The following is a 16,068-nucleotide window of genomic DNA, read 5'->3' as shown; positions in this document are numbered from 1 at the left end:
TTGTACATAGTCTTCATCTTTGGCCATGGCCTTTTGCTTACAGGACCATTGAACTGCACTGGAATGGCTATGGAGAAAGGCTAATTGACATGTATATTTTGTATATTTAGTGATATATATATATATATATATATATTGATATATATATTTATATAAATATAGAATTTGTCATTTTCTCTGGAGTGGGTGCCTTTTGGTGATCATTCACATATTTTACAAATATTTTCACACTGTTTATCTTTGAGATCTGTCTGTAGATATTAACCCTTGACTTCCTTGTTAACAATCTTCAAATCCGGATCGATCTTTCTAAGTGCCTTACCATCCAACCAACACTTTAGCTATTGTCTGTTAGAAAAATCTTTGATAGAACTCTGTCTACCAAAATGCAGAAAAGTTGTTGATTTGCTTCAGTAAAAATGCCTCATATGGGACAACCTGCATTTGACTTCACCACCTGATAGTACAATCCAGGGTCATTGTTCAAGCTCTGTTTACATTCTGCATAGGCAAAACAGGCCAGTTAGATGGAGATGAGACTGGGTGATCACCACCATTATCTTTTGGGTCTCTTATAGAGGCATTAATCTCAAAAATTTCCATAGGAATGTGGTAATGCTTTGGCATAATATCCTTGTAGAGGAGGATAATTCTAGTGATGGCTTCTTGACCTTTCTTACCTTAATGGTCCTCAGAGAAGCAAAGAGCTAATGTGGAAATTTCTCTAGTTGCCTCTTCTCTGTCTCTTCCAATTAAACATTCAGGAACTAGAGAAATAACTGCAGTGTAGTTCTGTAAACTTAACAGTTTCTGAGAACTCAGATTAGTTCCAAACTGTTAATCACGCAGTTGTTCCTTAGTTTGATGACCACATCATGTTTTAGGTCAGTTCAGAGCCACTTTCTTGTATGCCTGAAAGACTTTTTATCCAGTAGTCACTTGTGAACGCCCACAAGTCCCTTTGGGGAAAACTCAGAGTATGATTTACATTTTATAGCTGGGGTACTGTCCTTTTTCAAGGGAAGGCAGCCTCCCTTTCAACGAAGAGGCTTTCAATCTATGAACAGGTTAGGTCTAGAAACCTGGTGAAATGTTCTTTTTTTTTTTTTTTTTAATATATTTTTGTGGCAATTCAAGTCATATTTTTGGTCATAAATTTTTCCAATTACAAAGGTAAATAATAACAACTGCCTAGAGTATACTACACAGAGTGGAAACAATTTCAACTTGATCTAAGCACAGGATATACTTTACAGACTTATTTCTGTGGGAAATATTTAGCTTTCTTGTAGTCTAATTTTTTTCTTTTACTTTTTTTCCAGCTGTCTGACTTTAGTAATTATTAAAATATTAAATAATTGGGGTTAACACTTATTTTATATTGTTGATGGTGAATTTGGGCTGGAAATTCAGGTCTGTGTGACTTCAAAGTTTATGCTTTCAGCTACTGTGCTGTATTATGATGACAACATTGAAAACATACATTTGTTAAGCTGGGCTGAATACTCATATACACCAGTAATGGTAATTGTCCAAATATATTCTTACGAATGGAGATATCTGAGTGCATACTTTGTTCTTTTATGTTTGTAAAAAATGAATATGAGAAATGACAGATGCTTTTAGTGCTATTTAATCATGGTATGATATGAAAGATATGCTACTGTCCAGTTTTAAACCATCTTTTTTCAGGGTAATTAGTTGAGGTTTTATTAAAATTTAAAAAGAAATTAAAAATATTTTATTTCTAAATAATTTATGGGGTACAGTGTGATATTTTGATGTATGAATACATTGTGGAAAGATTAAATCAAACTAATTGCCATTTCCTTACCACTTATCATTCCTTTATGGTAAGAATGTTTAAAATCTATTCTTTTAGCAGTTTTTGAAGTATACACTTCTTTGTGGTCACCATGTTGTGTTATGACCAAAAGTTATTCTTCCTGACACTTTGTACCCTTTTACCAACATCTTCACACCTGTACCTCAGCTTCTGGTAACTACCCACTTACTCTCTGCTTCTAGGAGTTAAACTGTTCTAGATTATGCCTATAAGTGAGATCATGCAGTGTTATGTTGTTTCTGTGCCTGGCTTATTACACTTCAGTATAATATCCTATAGGTTTCTCCATGCTGTCACCAGTGACAAAATTTCCTTCTTAAATGCTGTCTTTTGTAGTCCTACGTTTTCTTAATCATTCATCTATTTTGGACAGTTAGTTTGCTTTCATGTTTGGTTCCTTTCAATAAGATTTTTTTTTAATAAACAGTAAGCTATAATAATTCACTTAATGGAATAAACCTATTTGAGGCCAAAAACAGTTCTTTATTTGATAAGATTAAGTCATAATTTTGGTTAAATTGTTGAGTGTGTTCTCCCTTGCTTATACTCCCATTTTCTTTCAGTGGGCCACAGTTACATTTCATCTTCCTCATCATGTGTTGAAGTCCATAGCCAGTGCCATTGTAAATGAACTCAAGAAAATAAATCAAAATGTTGCTGCCTTACCTGTGGCATCCTCAGTGATGGACCGATTGTCTTACCTCTTACCTAGTGCACGTCCAGAACTTGGAGTGGGTCCAGGCCGTTCTGTAGACAGGTATGACTCTTGCTTATAAAGAGAGGTGATATACTGAATTGTTAGTTTTTTGGATTAACTATAAAATATTATGATTTAAAAAACAAATATTTTGAAAACTAGATTCTTGTTCTATCACAATACTGAATTAAACTACATGAATTGCTTTCATTAAACAGTATCTTTTAGTACCATAAAGATCATAAGGGGGCTGGGGATATAGCTCAGTTGCAAGCACAAGGCCCTGAGTTCAATCCCCAGCACCACCAAAAAAAAAAAAAAAAAAGATCATAAGGGATCATAAACTAGATTTTGAAAAAATCCTATTTAGCACTTGCTTAGTAAATATTTGAGTAAATAGTTATTGTAGTTATTCAATATGTAAGAATGATTTTGCTATTGATAAAATTTTGTGCCCTTTGAGATAAATTCTGACAAGCTTAAAAACTGAATGTGAGTAAAAGGAAAGTGGTGTTACCTATTATTTTCTAAAGAAAAACAATAGTTTTAAAATTTTTATTATTTTAAAAATATTTTTTAGTTGTATATGGACATAGTACCTTTATTTTTTTTATTTTTATGTGGTGCTGAGAATCAAACCCAGTGCCTCACACGTGTTAGGCAAGAGCTTTACCACTGAGCTACAACCCCAGCCCAAGAAAAACAAAGGGTTAAAAATTAATATGCTGCCTGCCCTGGATTTAAACAATATTGTTTAAATCATACCTCAGTGATCATTTTCTTTAGGAGATTTATTGAGGTCCTATTTTGTATAAAACAAATGAAAGAACTAGTAAAGCATTTGTTTAACAACTTAATGATGTGCTATTTGAAATGACATTGGTCAGATTCTGTTAAAAGTACTAAAGTTTTAACTGAGCAGAGTGGCAATAAGATGTAATCCCAGCTTCTTGGGAGGCTTACGGAAGAGGATCACAAGTCTGAGACCAGCTTTAGCAACTTAGCAAGACCCTGTCTCAAACAAACAAACAAAAAAAGATAAAGAAAAAAAGGGGTAGGGGTCAAGGGATATATAGCCCAAAGTGGTAAAGTGCCCTAGATTCAATCCCCAGTACTGTGGGGTCAGGGGAGGTTTTAAAGTTTAGAATGCTTTACTGAAGTATAAAATTTTGCAACGGGTTTGATTAGGTAGATGTTCACATTTGCCTTCTCATGTAGCATTTTACATGTTCACATTTTCATTGAAAGTGAATTGAAACTTTCTATGCATTAAAAGAAAATTGTTATAGTTGTAGATGGACAGCATGCTTTTATTTTATTTTTATTCCATGCTAAGGATCAAACCCAGTGCTTCACACATGCTAGGCATGCGCTCTGCCACTGAGCCACAACTCCAGCCCTTTGCATTTTTGTGAAGTAATTTATGAATAGTATATGCTGATGTTACCAAAGGCATTACCAAATGAATTCTTTGCTTGCATGTGTGTGTGCGCGAGTTACTGAGGCTCGAACCTAGGGCTTCAGGCATGCTAGGCAAACACTGTACCACTGAGCCACAGCCCCAGCCCTCACTTTAAATTTCCCTTATTTTAAGTGTAGAAGCACTTAATAGTTTATCTTTTAGCAGAGTGTTACTTCGCTCCTTACCTGTCCTATTGGTATTAAGTGAGTTTATTAGATAAATAACTTCTATTAATTACATTAACTATTGAGAAGAATATATTGAGAAGATATAATATTGAGAAGAATAATAGAGCAGTATTGCCATCTCTATCTTTTTGGACAAAATAGACTGTCACTTTTAAACTGAGTATCAAGTGATAATTGCTATAACTATCAATGAAATATTCTTTAGAATATATTTGGAAATGGGATAAAAAAGAAAAATACATGATTAGAACAAGCTTTTCTTTTATCAGAACAATTCCTGTGTTTACATCATAAAACATTCATCCCTGCAGAGGTATTTTCTTTGTAAAGAGTTGCAGCGTTTCTTTATAAAAAAAAATTAGTTGAGGCTGTGATAAATGTTATATTTTGGGAAATGCATTCATTAGATAGGATTTTCATTGTTTCTGGAATGTTAAAATGTCCCTAAATACTAATTTTGATATTTTATACTATAGTATACAGTGTTTTATTAAAAATAAATTACAGAATCTTATGAAGTTGGTTTTTTTTTTTTTTTTCTTTTTTTTTTTTTTTTTGGGTACCTGGGGATTGAACCCAGGGACACTTAACTACTAAGCTACTTCCCCAACCCTTTCTGTTTTTATTTTGAGACAGAGTCTCACTAAGTTGCTTGGGGCCACACTAAGTTGTTGAGGCTGACTATAAACTTGAGATCCTCCTGCTTCACAGAGACGCTGAAATTATAGGCATGCACCAGTATGAGAACTTTGAACTTGAGTCTGTTAAAGGTCTAGTGGTAATATAACTAAATGAGACTGGTTTTTGTGTTCTAGGAGCAATCCTGAAGGCTTATAACCTGTGAATGAAAATGCTTTTCTAACCCATGAACTTTTTTTTTTTTTTTTTTTTTAAATAATGGATTGAACCCAGGCCTTCTGCATGTTGGGCAGGCCCTCTACCATTGAGACCTCCCTCTATCTCCCTTTTTAAAGCCAAATACAAGTATGTGTAAATGTAAGCTCACTAGCAGTATTATAGAAAACCATGTACTAATTAATCCGAGGGAAGAATTTAAGAGAACTATGTTTTTGGTCTTTTTGATGACCTTTACCACTTTCTCTTTTTCCTTTCCATTTGTCAGTTGCAAGTTTGTGTTAGGAAGAGTATATTTGTTCTTATTGGTACTTTTTTACTTGAATCCTTTTGGACTTTCTTTAAAGAGTCCCTTAAAAAATTACTCTTGTGCTTTCAAGTTTAATTCCAAGTAAGCTGGTATATTTTAATATGAAAACTTGTGAAGATTTTCTTTTTTGATAAATTGCTGGAGAGTACAGCTTTCCTGGGAAAGGATTTCTTTGGACAAAGAACAGAAAACTGCTTTCTACTTAAAACAAAAACAAAAACAAATGAAAGGGCTGGGATTGTGGCTTAGTGGTGAGTGCTTGCCCAGCACGTGTGAGGCACTGGGTTTGATCCTCAGCACCACATAAAAATAAATGAATATCTGGGTGTGGTGGTACACGCCTATAATCCCAGAGGCTTTGGCGGCTGAGGCTGAAGAATGACAAGTTCAAAGCCAGCCTCAGCAAAAGCAAGGCACTAAGCAACTCAGTGAGACCCTGTCTCTAAATAAAATATAAAATAAAAAGAATAAAAATAAAGGTATTGTGTTCATCTACAACTAAAAACAAAATAAAAAAAAATGAAAGGCAAATGAAAATAACACATCACTTGAAAACACTTCCTCAGTATAGTTGAGGGAAAAAAATCAGTATTACTTTGGTTATAGTTTATTCAATTATATAAAACTTGGCATGTGATGAAAGCATGGGGCTTTTACCTTTTCATTTCCAGATTTCCTGTTTTCTGCTTGCTATTTGCTCAATATTGGTTCATTTAATCTACCCGTGGAATTATTTATCAGCAATACCCACTAATCAGATTTTCTTTTTCCATACTCTATTTAAGGGAAAGTCTTGAAAGTTATCCTTTTTAAAGTTTAAAATTTAAACTTGCCATTCCCAGTTTTTGTTAACTCTTTAAAACTTTTCTATTATGTTTAATAGGAGTTCCCTGTGTTTTTTTTTTTTTTTTTTTTGCGGTGCTGGGGACTGAACCCAGGGCAAGCAAGCACTCTACCAATTGAGCTATCTCCCCAGTCCCAGTTTCCTTGTGTTTTGATGCCTAAACTTCAATTACATAATGTATATTTACTTTTAGATCATTGATGTATAGTGAAGCTAACAGACGGGAGACATTTACCTCGTGGCCTCATGTAGGCTATAGGTGGGCACAACCAGATCCCATGGCTCAAGCTGGATTTTATCATCAGGTAAGAAATACTATCAATACTTTTTTTTTCAGTATACCATTATCATTCAGTACAGTCATCAGTATTTTAGTAATTTTTTCAAAAACTTGTTTTATGTACCCCAGATATGTGCTTGTTTTATACATATATGTGAATTTTGTTTTTTTCCTTGGATCTTTGATTATGATGTTTACTGGCACTAATATTTCCTGTGTTCTGTATTGCTTATGAAAACGAAAATGCTATTGTTAAAAGTAGCTAAGAATTGAATTACTTCACACTTAACTAAGTATTTTCTTTCAAATTTGATGTAAAATTTAAGCGCCAAATTGGCAGAATTTTCTAGACTTCCTTTTTGGAAAGTGTTCTCTTTGAATATGTACTTTAGATTTTTGACTTGGATTCATAACAGTAGTGGATGCTTAGGGTAATCACAGTTGCTCTTAAAATTTAAATTTTGAGATAAAAATTATCCATATACTAGATAATTATAGAAGCAGCATTGCAGGTAATACAATACAACCGAGTACAGTTATTGAAGAGCTGATTATGAAGTTATGTAGAGCTGAGTGCAGTGGCGCATGCCTGTAATCCCAGTGACTTGGGAGGCTGAGACAGGTGAATCTCAAGTTCAAAGTCAGCCTCAGCAATGGTGAGGTGCCAAACAACTTAGTGAGACTGTCACTGAATAAAATATAAAATAGGCCTAGAAATGTGACTCAGTGGTTGAGTGCCCCTGAGTTCAATCCCCAGTACTCAAAAAAAAAAAAAAAAAAAAAGTTACGTAGGCATACATTCCTATGTTATAAGGATGTATATTCGATTTTATCTGTGTTGACAGAGGAAGGATTTAGTCAAGAAAAATGGTTGGTTATATGTAGGAAAAGAGAGGGTTGTACATTATAATGATTAGCATGATTGAAAGGTATGAGGATGGGATACTATAGAAAGCTTCACTGACCTAAAGTAGAGGGAAGAAAAGAAAAATGATTTTAGCTTTGTTTAATAGTATACTTCAGCTGAGTCATATAGAGTGGTTTACCATTGGTTTACTACTGTTAAACAATCTAAGAAATGTCAATTATGTAAAACATGCTTATTTAACTGTAGAATTAAAATAATCTTTAAATTGCATTATTCAGAGAATCTGAAGAATGATTATTATTTTTATCTTAGTTATTCAAGTATTTCGAATACGTTAGTGGAAACACAAAAACTTTGTATTGCATTTTTTCTTCAAAATTGGTCAGATTTCTAGTTAGATAAGTTTAAAGACTGACTAGTTAGAATTCCTATATTAAGTATTGATGTGCACCATTTTTTCTGAAAACTTGCCTTCTTTCTTCTAATTTGGTGTTATTTTCTAAGTCGCTCTTGGACTGGAGATGTAGCTCAGTAGTAGAGTGCATCCTTCGCATGTCCAAGTCCCTGGGTCAATCCCTGGTACCACTATCCATGTCACCCCACCCCGGAACCCAAGATAAAAAGAATCTCTCTTAAGGGCTGCTTTATTATTTTTTTTCTTTTGAGTTATTGTTGTTCAGTATAATTTACCTCAGAAAAGAGATCAAATTTTCCCTATAATATCCTGCCTGTGTTAGGGACTGATTATTCTTATTTTTTAAAAAATGTGTAATAAATTCCATCTATAAAATAAGTGCTCAAATATATACATATATGTTCCTGGGGATTGAACCCAGGGGTGCTTAACCACTTACTCACATCCCCAGCCCTTTTTAAAATATTTTTTTTACAGACAGGGTCTTGCTGAGTTGCTTAGTGCCTTGCTAAGTTTTTGAGGCTGACTTTGATTCTCCTGCCTCAACCTCCTGAGCTGCTGAGATTGCAGGCGTGCACCACTGCGCCTGGCTCAAATATATTAATATTAGTTCTTAGATATAATTCATGTCATGTTTTTTATCAGAACGATATTTATGAGTACTGACTCTATAGATACAAATTTATTAAGCATAGATATATAGGATGTGTTTACATTTTGTACATTTATTTTAAATTAAATTATAATTTATATAGTAATTTGTCTTTATTATATAGAAATATTTGTTGAAATAAATGGTATAAAATACTTAATTTTTTGATTTGTATATATCAAAACGTGACTGAAATATATAGCATTTTGTTTCGTATATCTAAAAGAATATTGGATGAATTAGGTCAAGTGGCTTGTTTTTCCTTTTTTTCTTACATATTTGTATCAAATTCGGTTTTTAATAATAAACTTCTACTATTTGTCTTCATATACAGCACTAATTAAAATATTTCAGTAGTGCAAATAGAGGATAGTAGGTCAGGAATTGAATATGTGTGGGCTTTCATGTTTGATTTTGTGTTTATTTTCTGATGAAACACTTTTTTATATAAAATGTCTAATTCTTAAACTTTTGGAGTTTCAGTGTGTTCTTGGGACCTGATAGTATAGGCTAACTTTCTTTTCCCCAGTATAGAGTTTTACTTAAAATTAAGAACTCTTAAAAAAGAGTTTGTTTTAAAAAGCTATTTTAGTAATGATTATTAATGTTTTCTATGTGGGTGTCTGTCTCTGTCTTCTTTCCTCCTCACTCCCTCTCTCCCTCCCTCCCTCCTCTCTCTCTCTCTCTCCTCTCTCTCTTTCTCAATAATTTTGCAGCCTGCCTCATCTGGAGATGATAGAGCCATGTGTTTTACTTGTAGTGTGTGTCTCGTTTGTTGGGAACCCACTGATGAACCTTGGTGAGTCTTCATTTTTCTGAGCATTATAGGCTGTTAGTCCTATAAATGTACCTACTTTACTTTTCTGGGTTGATATAATAATCTTGACATTTTGCTGTATTACATTTTTGCCATTGTCCTAAGAGAATGAGGTGACCCTGTCTATATTCTGTCACAGCAGTTGGCATATACTGTCTTTGAAGCCTCTGCTTTCCAAAATCTGTATATGGGAGAAATGCCAAATAGAACTAGGCTGTGTCCTAAAATTAAATAAAATGAACTCTTGGGTGATTAACTTGAGCAGTTTAATCTTTAAAATTTTTTTTTTTCTTAACTGTAGATGGACATAATATCTTTGTTTTATTTATTTATTTTTATGTGGTACTGAGGATAAAACCCAGTGCTAGTCAAGTGCTCAACCAATGCCAGCCACAACCTCAACCATGAGCAGTTTAATCTTGACTCTGTTGAGGGAAGCTGTTAGTAGGGAATCCCATGGAAGAGGACCTTATAGTGTGTATGTCTAATTTTGATGTGATTTTAGGGTGTCTCTAATATCTTTAAATTCTGGTGCATGAAATTTTAGAACCTGGTTGAACTTTAGAAATTATATTTTGAAAGCTCATTTTTATTATTAAGCTTTGTTAATAGAAATAGTAATAATAGTAGCAAATGTTAATAAATTAATATATATGTATATAGGTGTATGTGTGCATATACACACACACACACACACACACACACACACACACACATACACACACAGGGAAATTTAACCCAGGAGTACTTTACCACTGTGCTATATCCCTCAGCCCTTTTTATTTTTTTAAATTTTGAGACAGGGTTTCACTAAATTGCTTAGGGCCTCACTAAGTTGTTGAGGTTGGCCTTGAACTTTGGAGCTTATTCTCAGCCTCCTGAGTCACTGGGATTATAGGAGTGCAGTACCATGCTTGGCAAACTTTATATATTTTTAATTCATTTAATTTTCACATTAATCCTCTGTAATAGGTATTGTTATCATATCCATTTTATATGAGAGATTTGAAAATATTCTGTAATTCTTATAGTCACTCTATGAGATAGGAATTATACCGTTTTTAAATGAAGAAAATAAAATTTGCTCAAGGGCAAATGGGTAGTAGGTGATAGAACCAGGTTTTAGTTTTAAGATATGTTATTTTGTACTAAAATTAGTAGTCTCTGAATGTTCATCAGCTGATGTGAATGGAGTGAAAATGGTAAAGCCTGTACACGTGGATCCCAGTCTGAACTGGAAAATACTATGTGAGAAATTCATGTTATAATACTTACAGTCTTAGTTGAGCAATTTCAAATTTAAGTTTCTGTTTGGGACTAATTGCTTTTTACAAAAGTACCATTTATACACACACACGTGTACACAGGTGTACATATATGTATAGGTGTGTGTGTGCATATATATATATAATTTCCAAGGACAATCCTCAAAAAGTTATTGAACCTGTACTTGAAAAATTGTACCATGATATTATAGAACATAATCTTATTTGTAAATTTTTCTGTGGGAAAGTGGATTCAAATTTTCTACTTGGGCTAGTCAGAATCCTTTTTTTTTTTTTTTTTGGTTAGTGGGAGACATTATCAGAGATTGCCTTGGAATCTAGATTTGGGAATTCCTCAAATTCCCAAATTTTGTGGGGTCTCTGAACACCTGGAGTCATGATCTAAATGGATGGAAGGGGAAGGGATTGACAGGCTGAGTAGCTAAGCCTGGGTACTTTCTGAATTTGTAAGGGAGAGAAAGGACAATCTGAAGGGGGAAAATGGGACTCTCCTATTTTGATGGTGGGAGTTGACAGAGTTACTTTGGCAGGAGATTGAATTCTTAAAAAGAAAAATTTATACCCTATTACGTAGTAATTACTAGGGAATTAATTGCTTTTGTATGATGGAGGCACAAAATGGATAGCCACTGTAGTGAAAAACTGGAACCATCTTAAATGCTCATTAGGAGTGGAATAGCCAAATAAAATGTGATATGTTCATATGATAGACATAATCCAACAATTAAAAGGAATGAGGGCTGGGGTTGTGGCTCAGTGGTAGAGTGCTTGCTTGCCTAGCACATGTGAGGCATTGGGTTCCATCCTCAGCATCACATAAAAATAAATAAATAAAATAAGGCATTGTGTCCATCTATAACTAAAAAATATATATTAAAAATATTAAGAAAGAATGAACACTTATCTATTAATCACCAGTAACTTTCATAATTTTTTTTCAGATATATTCATGTATCAAGGAAATGCTTATAGAATGAATTGTACAATGGCATTGATTTGTTTAAAGTAATAACCTCCCCACCCCCCCCCAAAAAAAAAAAAACCCTTTGTGTATATATGTATGTAAAACTATAAAAATATTTTAAAGGGGCTGGGATTGTGGCTCAGTGGTAGAGTTCTTGCTTAGCACCTATGAGGCACTGGGTTTGATCCTCAGCACTGCATTAAAAAAAAAAATAAAAGTTTTAAAAAATATTTTAGAAATATATAAGTTGGCTGGTCCTGGTGGCATATGCCTGTAAACGTAGCTGTTTGGGAGACAGACAGGAGGGTCACAAGTTTGAACCCAGCCTGAGCAATTTAGCAAGACCCTGTCTCAAAATAAAAATGGACTGGGAATGTAGCTCAGTGGTAGATTACTTCCAGGTTCAATCCCTACTTCAAAAACAATAGCAATAAATAAAAAAAAAAAAAAAAAGAAAAAAGAAAAGAAAAGGCAATAAATTTGTCAGTTGGATTCATAATAATGGTTACCTGGATGTGGAGATTACTAGGATTAGAAAGAACTGAAGTTGGTTTGACTTTATTTTATATAGTCATGTGTAACTGTAGCATTTAATTAAAAAAGGTAAAACTCAGGGAAGATGAAAGGGTGAAAAATACTTTGTAATTTAGCTAGGAAGGAATTTGGTCCAAATGTGTGCTTGGAGGTGCAGTGTGAAAGGATTTATGGAAGACATCTGAATATTGCAGGTTACCCAAGATTTACATATAGATACAGGTTAAATTCTAGTTGCCTGTAAAAAAAAATTATGTAAAATAGCATGTTTTATGAGGGGGATTTTCTTTTCTCTCTGTTTGCTATGGAAATATACAGGTGGGTAAGGGGAAAAAAGTTCTTTTTTTTTTAAAGTAACAGGATCCTGACATTTCAAATGCCTTCTGACTAAAACTCATCAAAGTGGGCTGGGAATATAGCTCAGTTGGTAGAGTGCTTGCCTTGCAAGTACTAAGGCCTTGGGTTCGATCCCCAACACCACCAAAACAACAAACAAACAAAAAAACTCAGCAAAGTAAGAAAAGCGGGCTGGGGTTGTAGCTCAGTGGCAGAGCGCTTGCCTAGCACAGGTGAGCCACTGGGTTCAATCCTCAGCACCACATAAAAATAAATAAATAAAATAAAGATGTTGTGTCCACGTGCAACTGCAAATATTTTTTTAAAAAGTAAAAAATGCGGGAGGGAAGCGCATGTGAGAAAAATGAGAAATAGAAATAATAAAGTCACAAAGTTGGACAGATAGTTTTTGAGTGTTAAAATTGATTCCGTTTTTAGTATTTGAGAAAATTCTTAGTCATTATACCAGTCTCGTTTTGCATTTCTAACTTTATTCTTTTTTAAAAACATACTTTTCATTATTTTTGTAACTTTATTATATTTATAATTTTACTTTATGTAGTGCTGAGGATTGAACCCAGTGCCTCACATATGCTAGGCAAACGCTTTACTGCTGAGCCACAACCCCAGTCCCTAACTTTTTAAAATTCTTGAATGTTAACACTTTGTTAATGGTTTTCTAGTACACTAATTCAACACTTTATTTTTGTGCAATAAGCAGTTATTTGAAAGAAGTACAGTTTACCTCTCTCTCTGTGGGGGATTGGTTCCAGGACCCTCTGAGAATACCAAAATCTGAGGCTACTTAAGTACCTTCTTTAAATTGATGTAGTATTCACATATTATCTGTTCACATTCTCTCATGTAGTTTATTTTTAGATTGCTTATAATACTTGTATAATGTTATTGGTATGTAAACAGTTGTCATACCTTTTATGTACCTTTTAGGGCATAATCACAAGAAAAAAGTCTATATATTTAGTACCAATGCAGTTTTTTCCCCAAATGTTTTCTATCCACTGATGGTTGAATCCATAGGAGTGGATCCTGTGAATATGGAGGGCAGCCTGTGGTGTATCATTTATGAACATCACCCCTTTAGGGTTCTTTGGAAAGAAATTTTGAGTTACTTGCCTGATTGTGTCTTATAGTGAATATGTATGGTATATTTTTGTGTTCTTAGTATCTCTATATAATTTTATCTATATTCTTGTTATTTAAATATTTTTCTTTGTATTTGTAAGATATCTGTTTCCAGAGTTTTGGTTAAAAAATTGTGACAGGAGTTGCATTCACTGAGTTTTATTTAACTGGAAACTTTGTGATAAAAGTTTCATTTATTGACATTCTATATGTGGTTTATAATTGTGACTCTTGATATGGAGAATTTAAAAACTGAAACCAAATAGTTACTCAAAGTTGTAGTAAACCATTGTGAAGAAATATCAGGAGTTTAGACTGTTTTATCAGTATGCTAATACAGCATGAATTAGAGTCCAGTTTCCTCCGAGATCGGCTTTTTGTGACTATTTAAAGTGAGTAACAACTGGTATTGTTGAAAATTATGAATATTGAAAGTATGAATAATGTGGATATGTTGAACATGCTAGTGCTGTCTTGATAAATTTGAATGGTTTTGTAAAGTGAAGTCTTTTTAATATTTAGAATATTTTTAAGTTCAGTTGTTTACCACAAAGGAGCTTATCCTGGAGTTCTGTTTCTGTTTATTTTTTATTCTTTATTTTTATATATATTCCTTTTAGTTATGCATGACAGTAGAGTATATTTTGACATTTATGTGAAGTTTTGTTTTTATGTACTAGTTTAACTGCTTTGTTTTTCAGTTAATCTTTTCCTTTCTTAATCTATGTAAAGGTCTGAACATGAGAGACATTCTCCAAACTGCCCGTTTGTTAAAGGTGAGCACACGCAGAATGTGCCATTGTCAGTCACACTTGCAACAAGTCCTGCACAGTTTCCTTGTACAGATGGAACTGACAGAATCTCTTGCTTTGGGTCGGGGAGTTGCCCTCATTTTCTAGCAGCTGCAACAAAACGAGGGAAGATCTGTATATGGGATGTTTCTAAACTCATGAAGGTAAGTTTTAATTTTGAAGTAACAGATTAGTAATTAAAAAAAAACAAATCAGTCGTAAACTTAGGATTTTCATTTGTTTAGGTGCACTTAAAGTTTGAAATTAATGCCTATGATCCAGCAATTGTGCAGCAGCTTATTCTATCAGGAGAACCTAGCTCAGGAGTTGATTCGAGGAGACCAACTTTGGCATGGCTGGAGGATTCCTCTAGTTGCTCAGATATACCAAAATTGGAAGGAGATAGGTATGTGAATTTTTTTTAGTATTTATAAATGTTATGGGTTTTCTTTTTTTAAAATATATCAGGATTAAAAAAATTAGAATCAGAAAATCAATGTCAGAATTAGAAAATAAATGTCTGGTCAAAAATCTGAAACCTGTATAATTCTCAGAGAAATTTTTATTCAGAAATGCTATGGTCTGTAAAATATACCTTATTTTCTTTCTTACTCTCTGCCAGTCGGGAAATAATTGTCACAAGAAAAATAAATTTGAAGGATTGGGGGTGTTGGTGCATGGTAAAAGTATATGCTATGCATGTACAATGTCCAGGGTTCAGTCCCCACACCAAAAGGGGAAGGGGAAAAAATCTAAACAATACAATGAAATCCTTGGATTAGATTTGTGATTTCACTTTTTTTTTTTTTTTAATTAAATCTTCTCATAGAGCAATTGAAACAAATGATTCATTTCCCATTTTTCATTAGTACCTCAAAAATGGAAGTGAGGCTGGGTGAGGTGGTGCTTGTGTAATCCTGTAGGTTTGGGAGGCTGAGACAGGAGGATCTTGAGTTCAAAGCCAGCCTCAGCAACTTAGTAAGGCCCTAAGCAATGCAATGAGACCCTGTCTCTAAATAAAATACAAAAAAATAAAAAAAAAAAAGGAAGTGAACTTCAATAATGAAAGGAAATAACTTAGATAAAGCTAGAGGACCTAAGTATTTAAAACAATGTATTGGACTGGACTTGTGAACTCAGTGGTAGAGTGCTTACCTTGCACGTGTGAGACACTGTGTTCGATCCTCAGCATCCCATAGAAATAAACAAAAATAAAAATAAAGGTATTATGTTCAACTGCAATGAAAAAAATATATATATACAATTAGTGAACAGTGAGTTGAGGCACCATAATCATTGATATAGAAACATTAAAATTGCTCTTCTGGATTCTCCTCCACTCAACTTCTCTGACAGGTTTCTGATTTTTGTGGCTTTGTGTGATTTGTTTGGGGGCAAGAGAGTCAAAATAAAATCCCAGGTCACCCACTTGTTTTCTACAAACTTCTGCAGTTTTAACCCTGAACTGGGCCAGCATCACACAGCAATGTTTGTGTGCTTCCCTAGGAAGCAGAATGAAGGATTCAGTAAGCCATTCAGTTGATGATAAGCAATAGCTGCTATCACTGTTAAGACTCTAGGTAGCAATGTGAATGGAACTTACTTAACTGTTGTCAGATGCCTTTACCAATTCATCTGCAGGGGCTTCTGATGTTGCTGATGGGTGCTACATTCAGTCAGTGATTTATTATTTTACTTCACAATCCCTTTTGGTGGCATGTACTTCATTAAGAAGTATTAAAAGTTTTATTAATGGGAAATCAATTTAGGAAGATTACCA

At 33.8% G+C, this 16,068-nt stretch overlaps 1 protein-coding gene across 1 annotated transcript in view; it reads left to right on the top strand.

Annotated features, from left to right (window-relative positions):
* Birc6 (baculoviral IAP repeat containing 6) overlaps positions 1–16,068 on the top strand; it is a 212,846-nt gene that overhangs the window by 25,989 nt on the left and 170,789 nt on the right. The window contains 5 exon segments of the mRNA XM_047521886.1: positions 2,410–2,603; positions 6,396–6,507; positions 9,134–9,216; positions 14,230–14,452; positions 14,534–14,694. Of these exon segments, the coding sequence (XP_047377842.1) occupies positions 2,410–2,603; positions 6,396–6,507; positions 9,134–9,216; positions 14,230–14,452; positions 14,534–14,694 (773 nt within the window).

This window comes from Sciurus carolinensis, chromosome 13 (genome assembly GCF_902686445.1).
Source record: "Sciurus carolinensis chromosome 13, mSciCar1.2, whole genome shotgun sequence".
NCBI lineage: Eukaryota > Metazoa > Chordata > Mammalia > Rodentia > Sciuridae > Sciurus > Sciurus carolinensis.
Note: the sequence above shows the minus strand (reverse complement) of the source record. Positions and strands in the feature narration are given on the sequence as shown.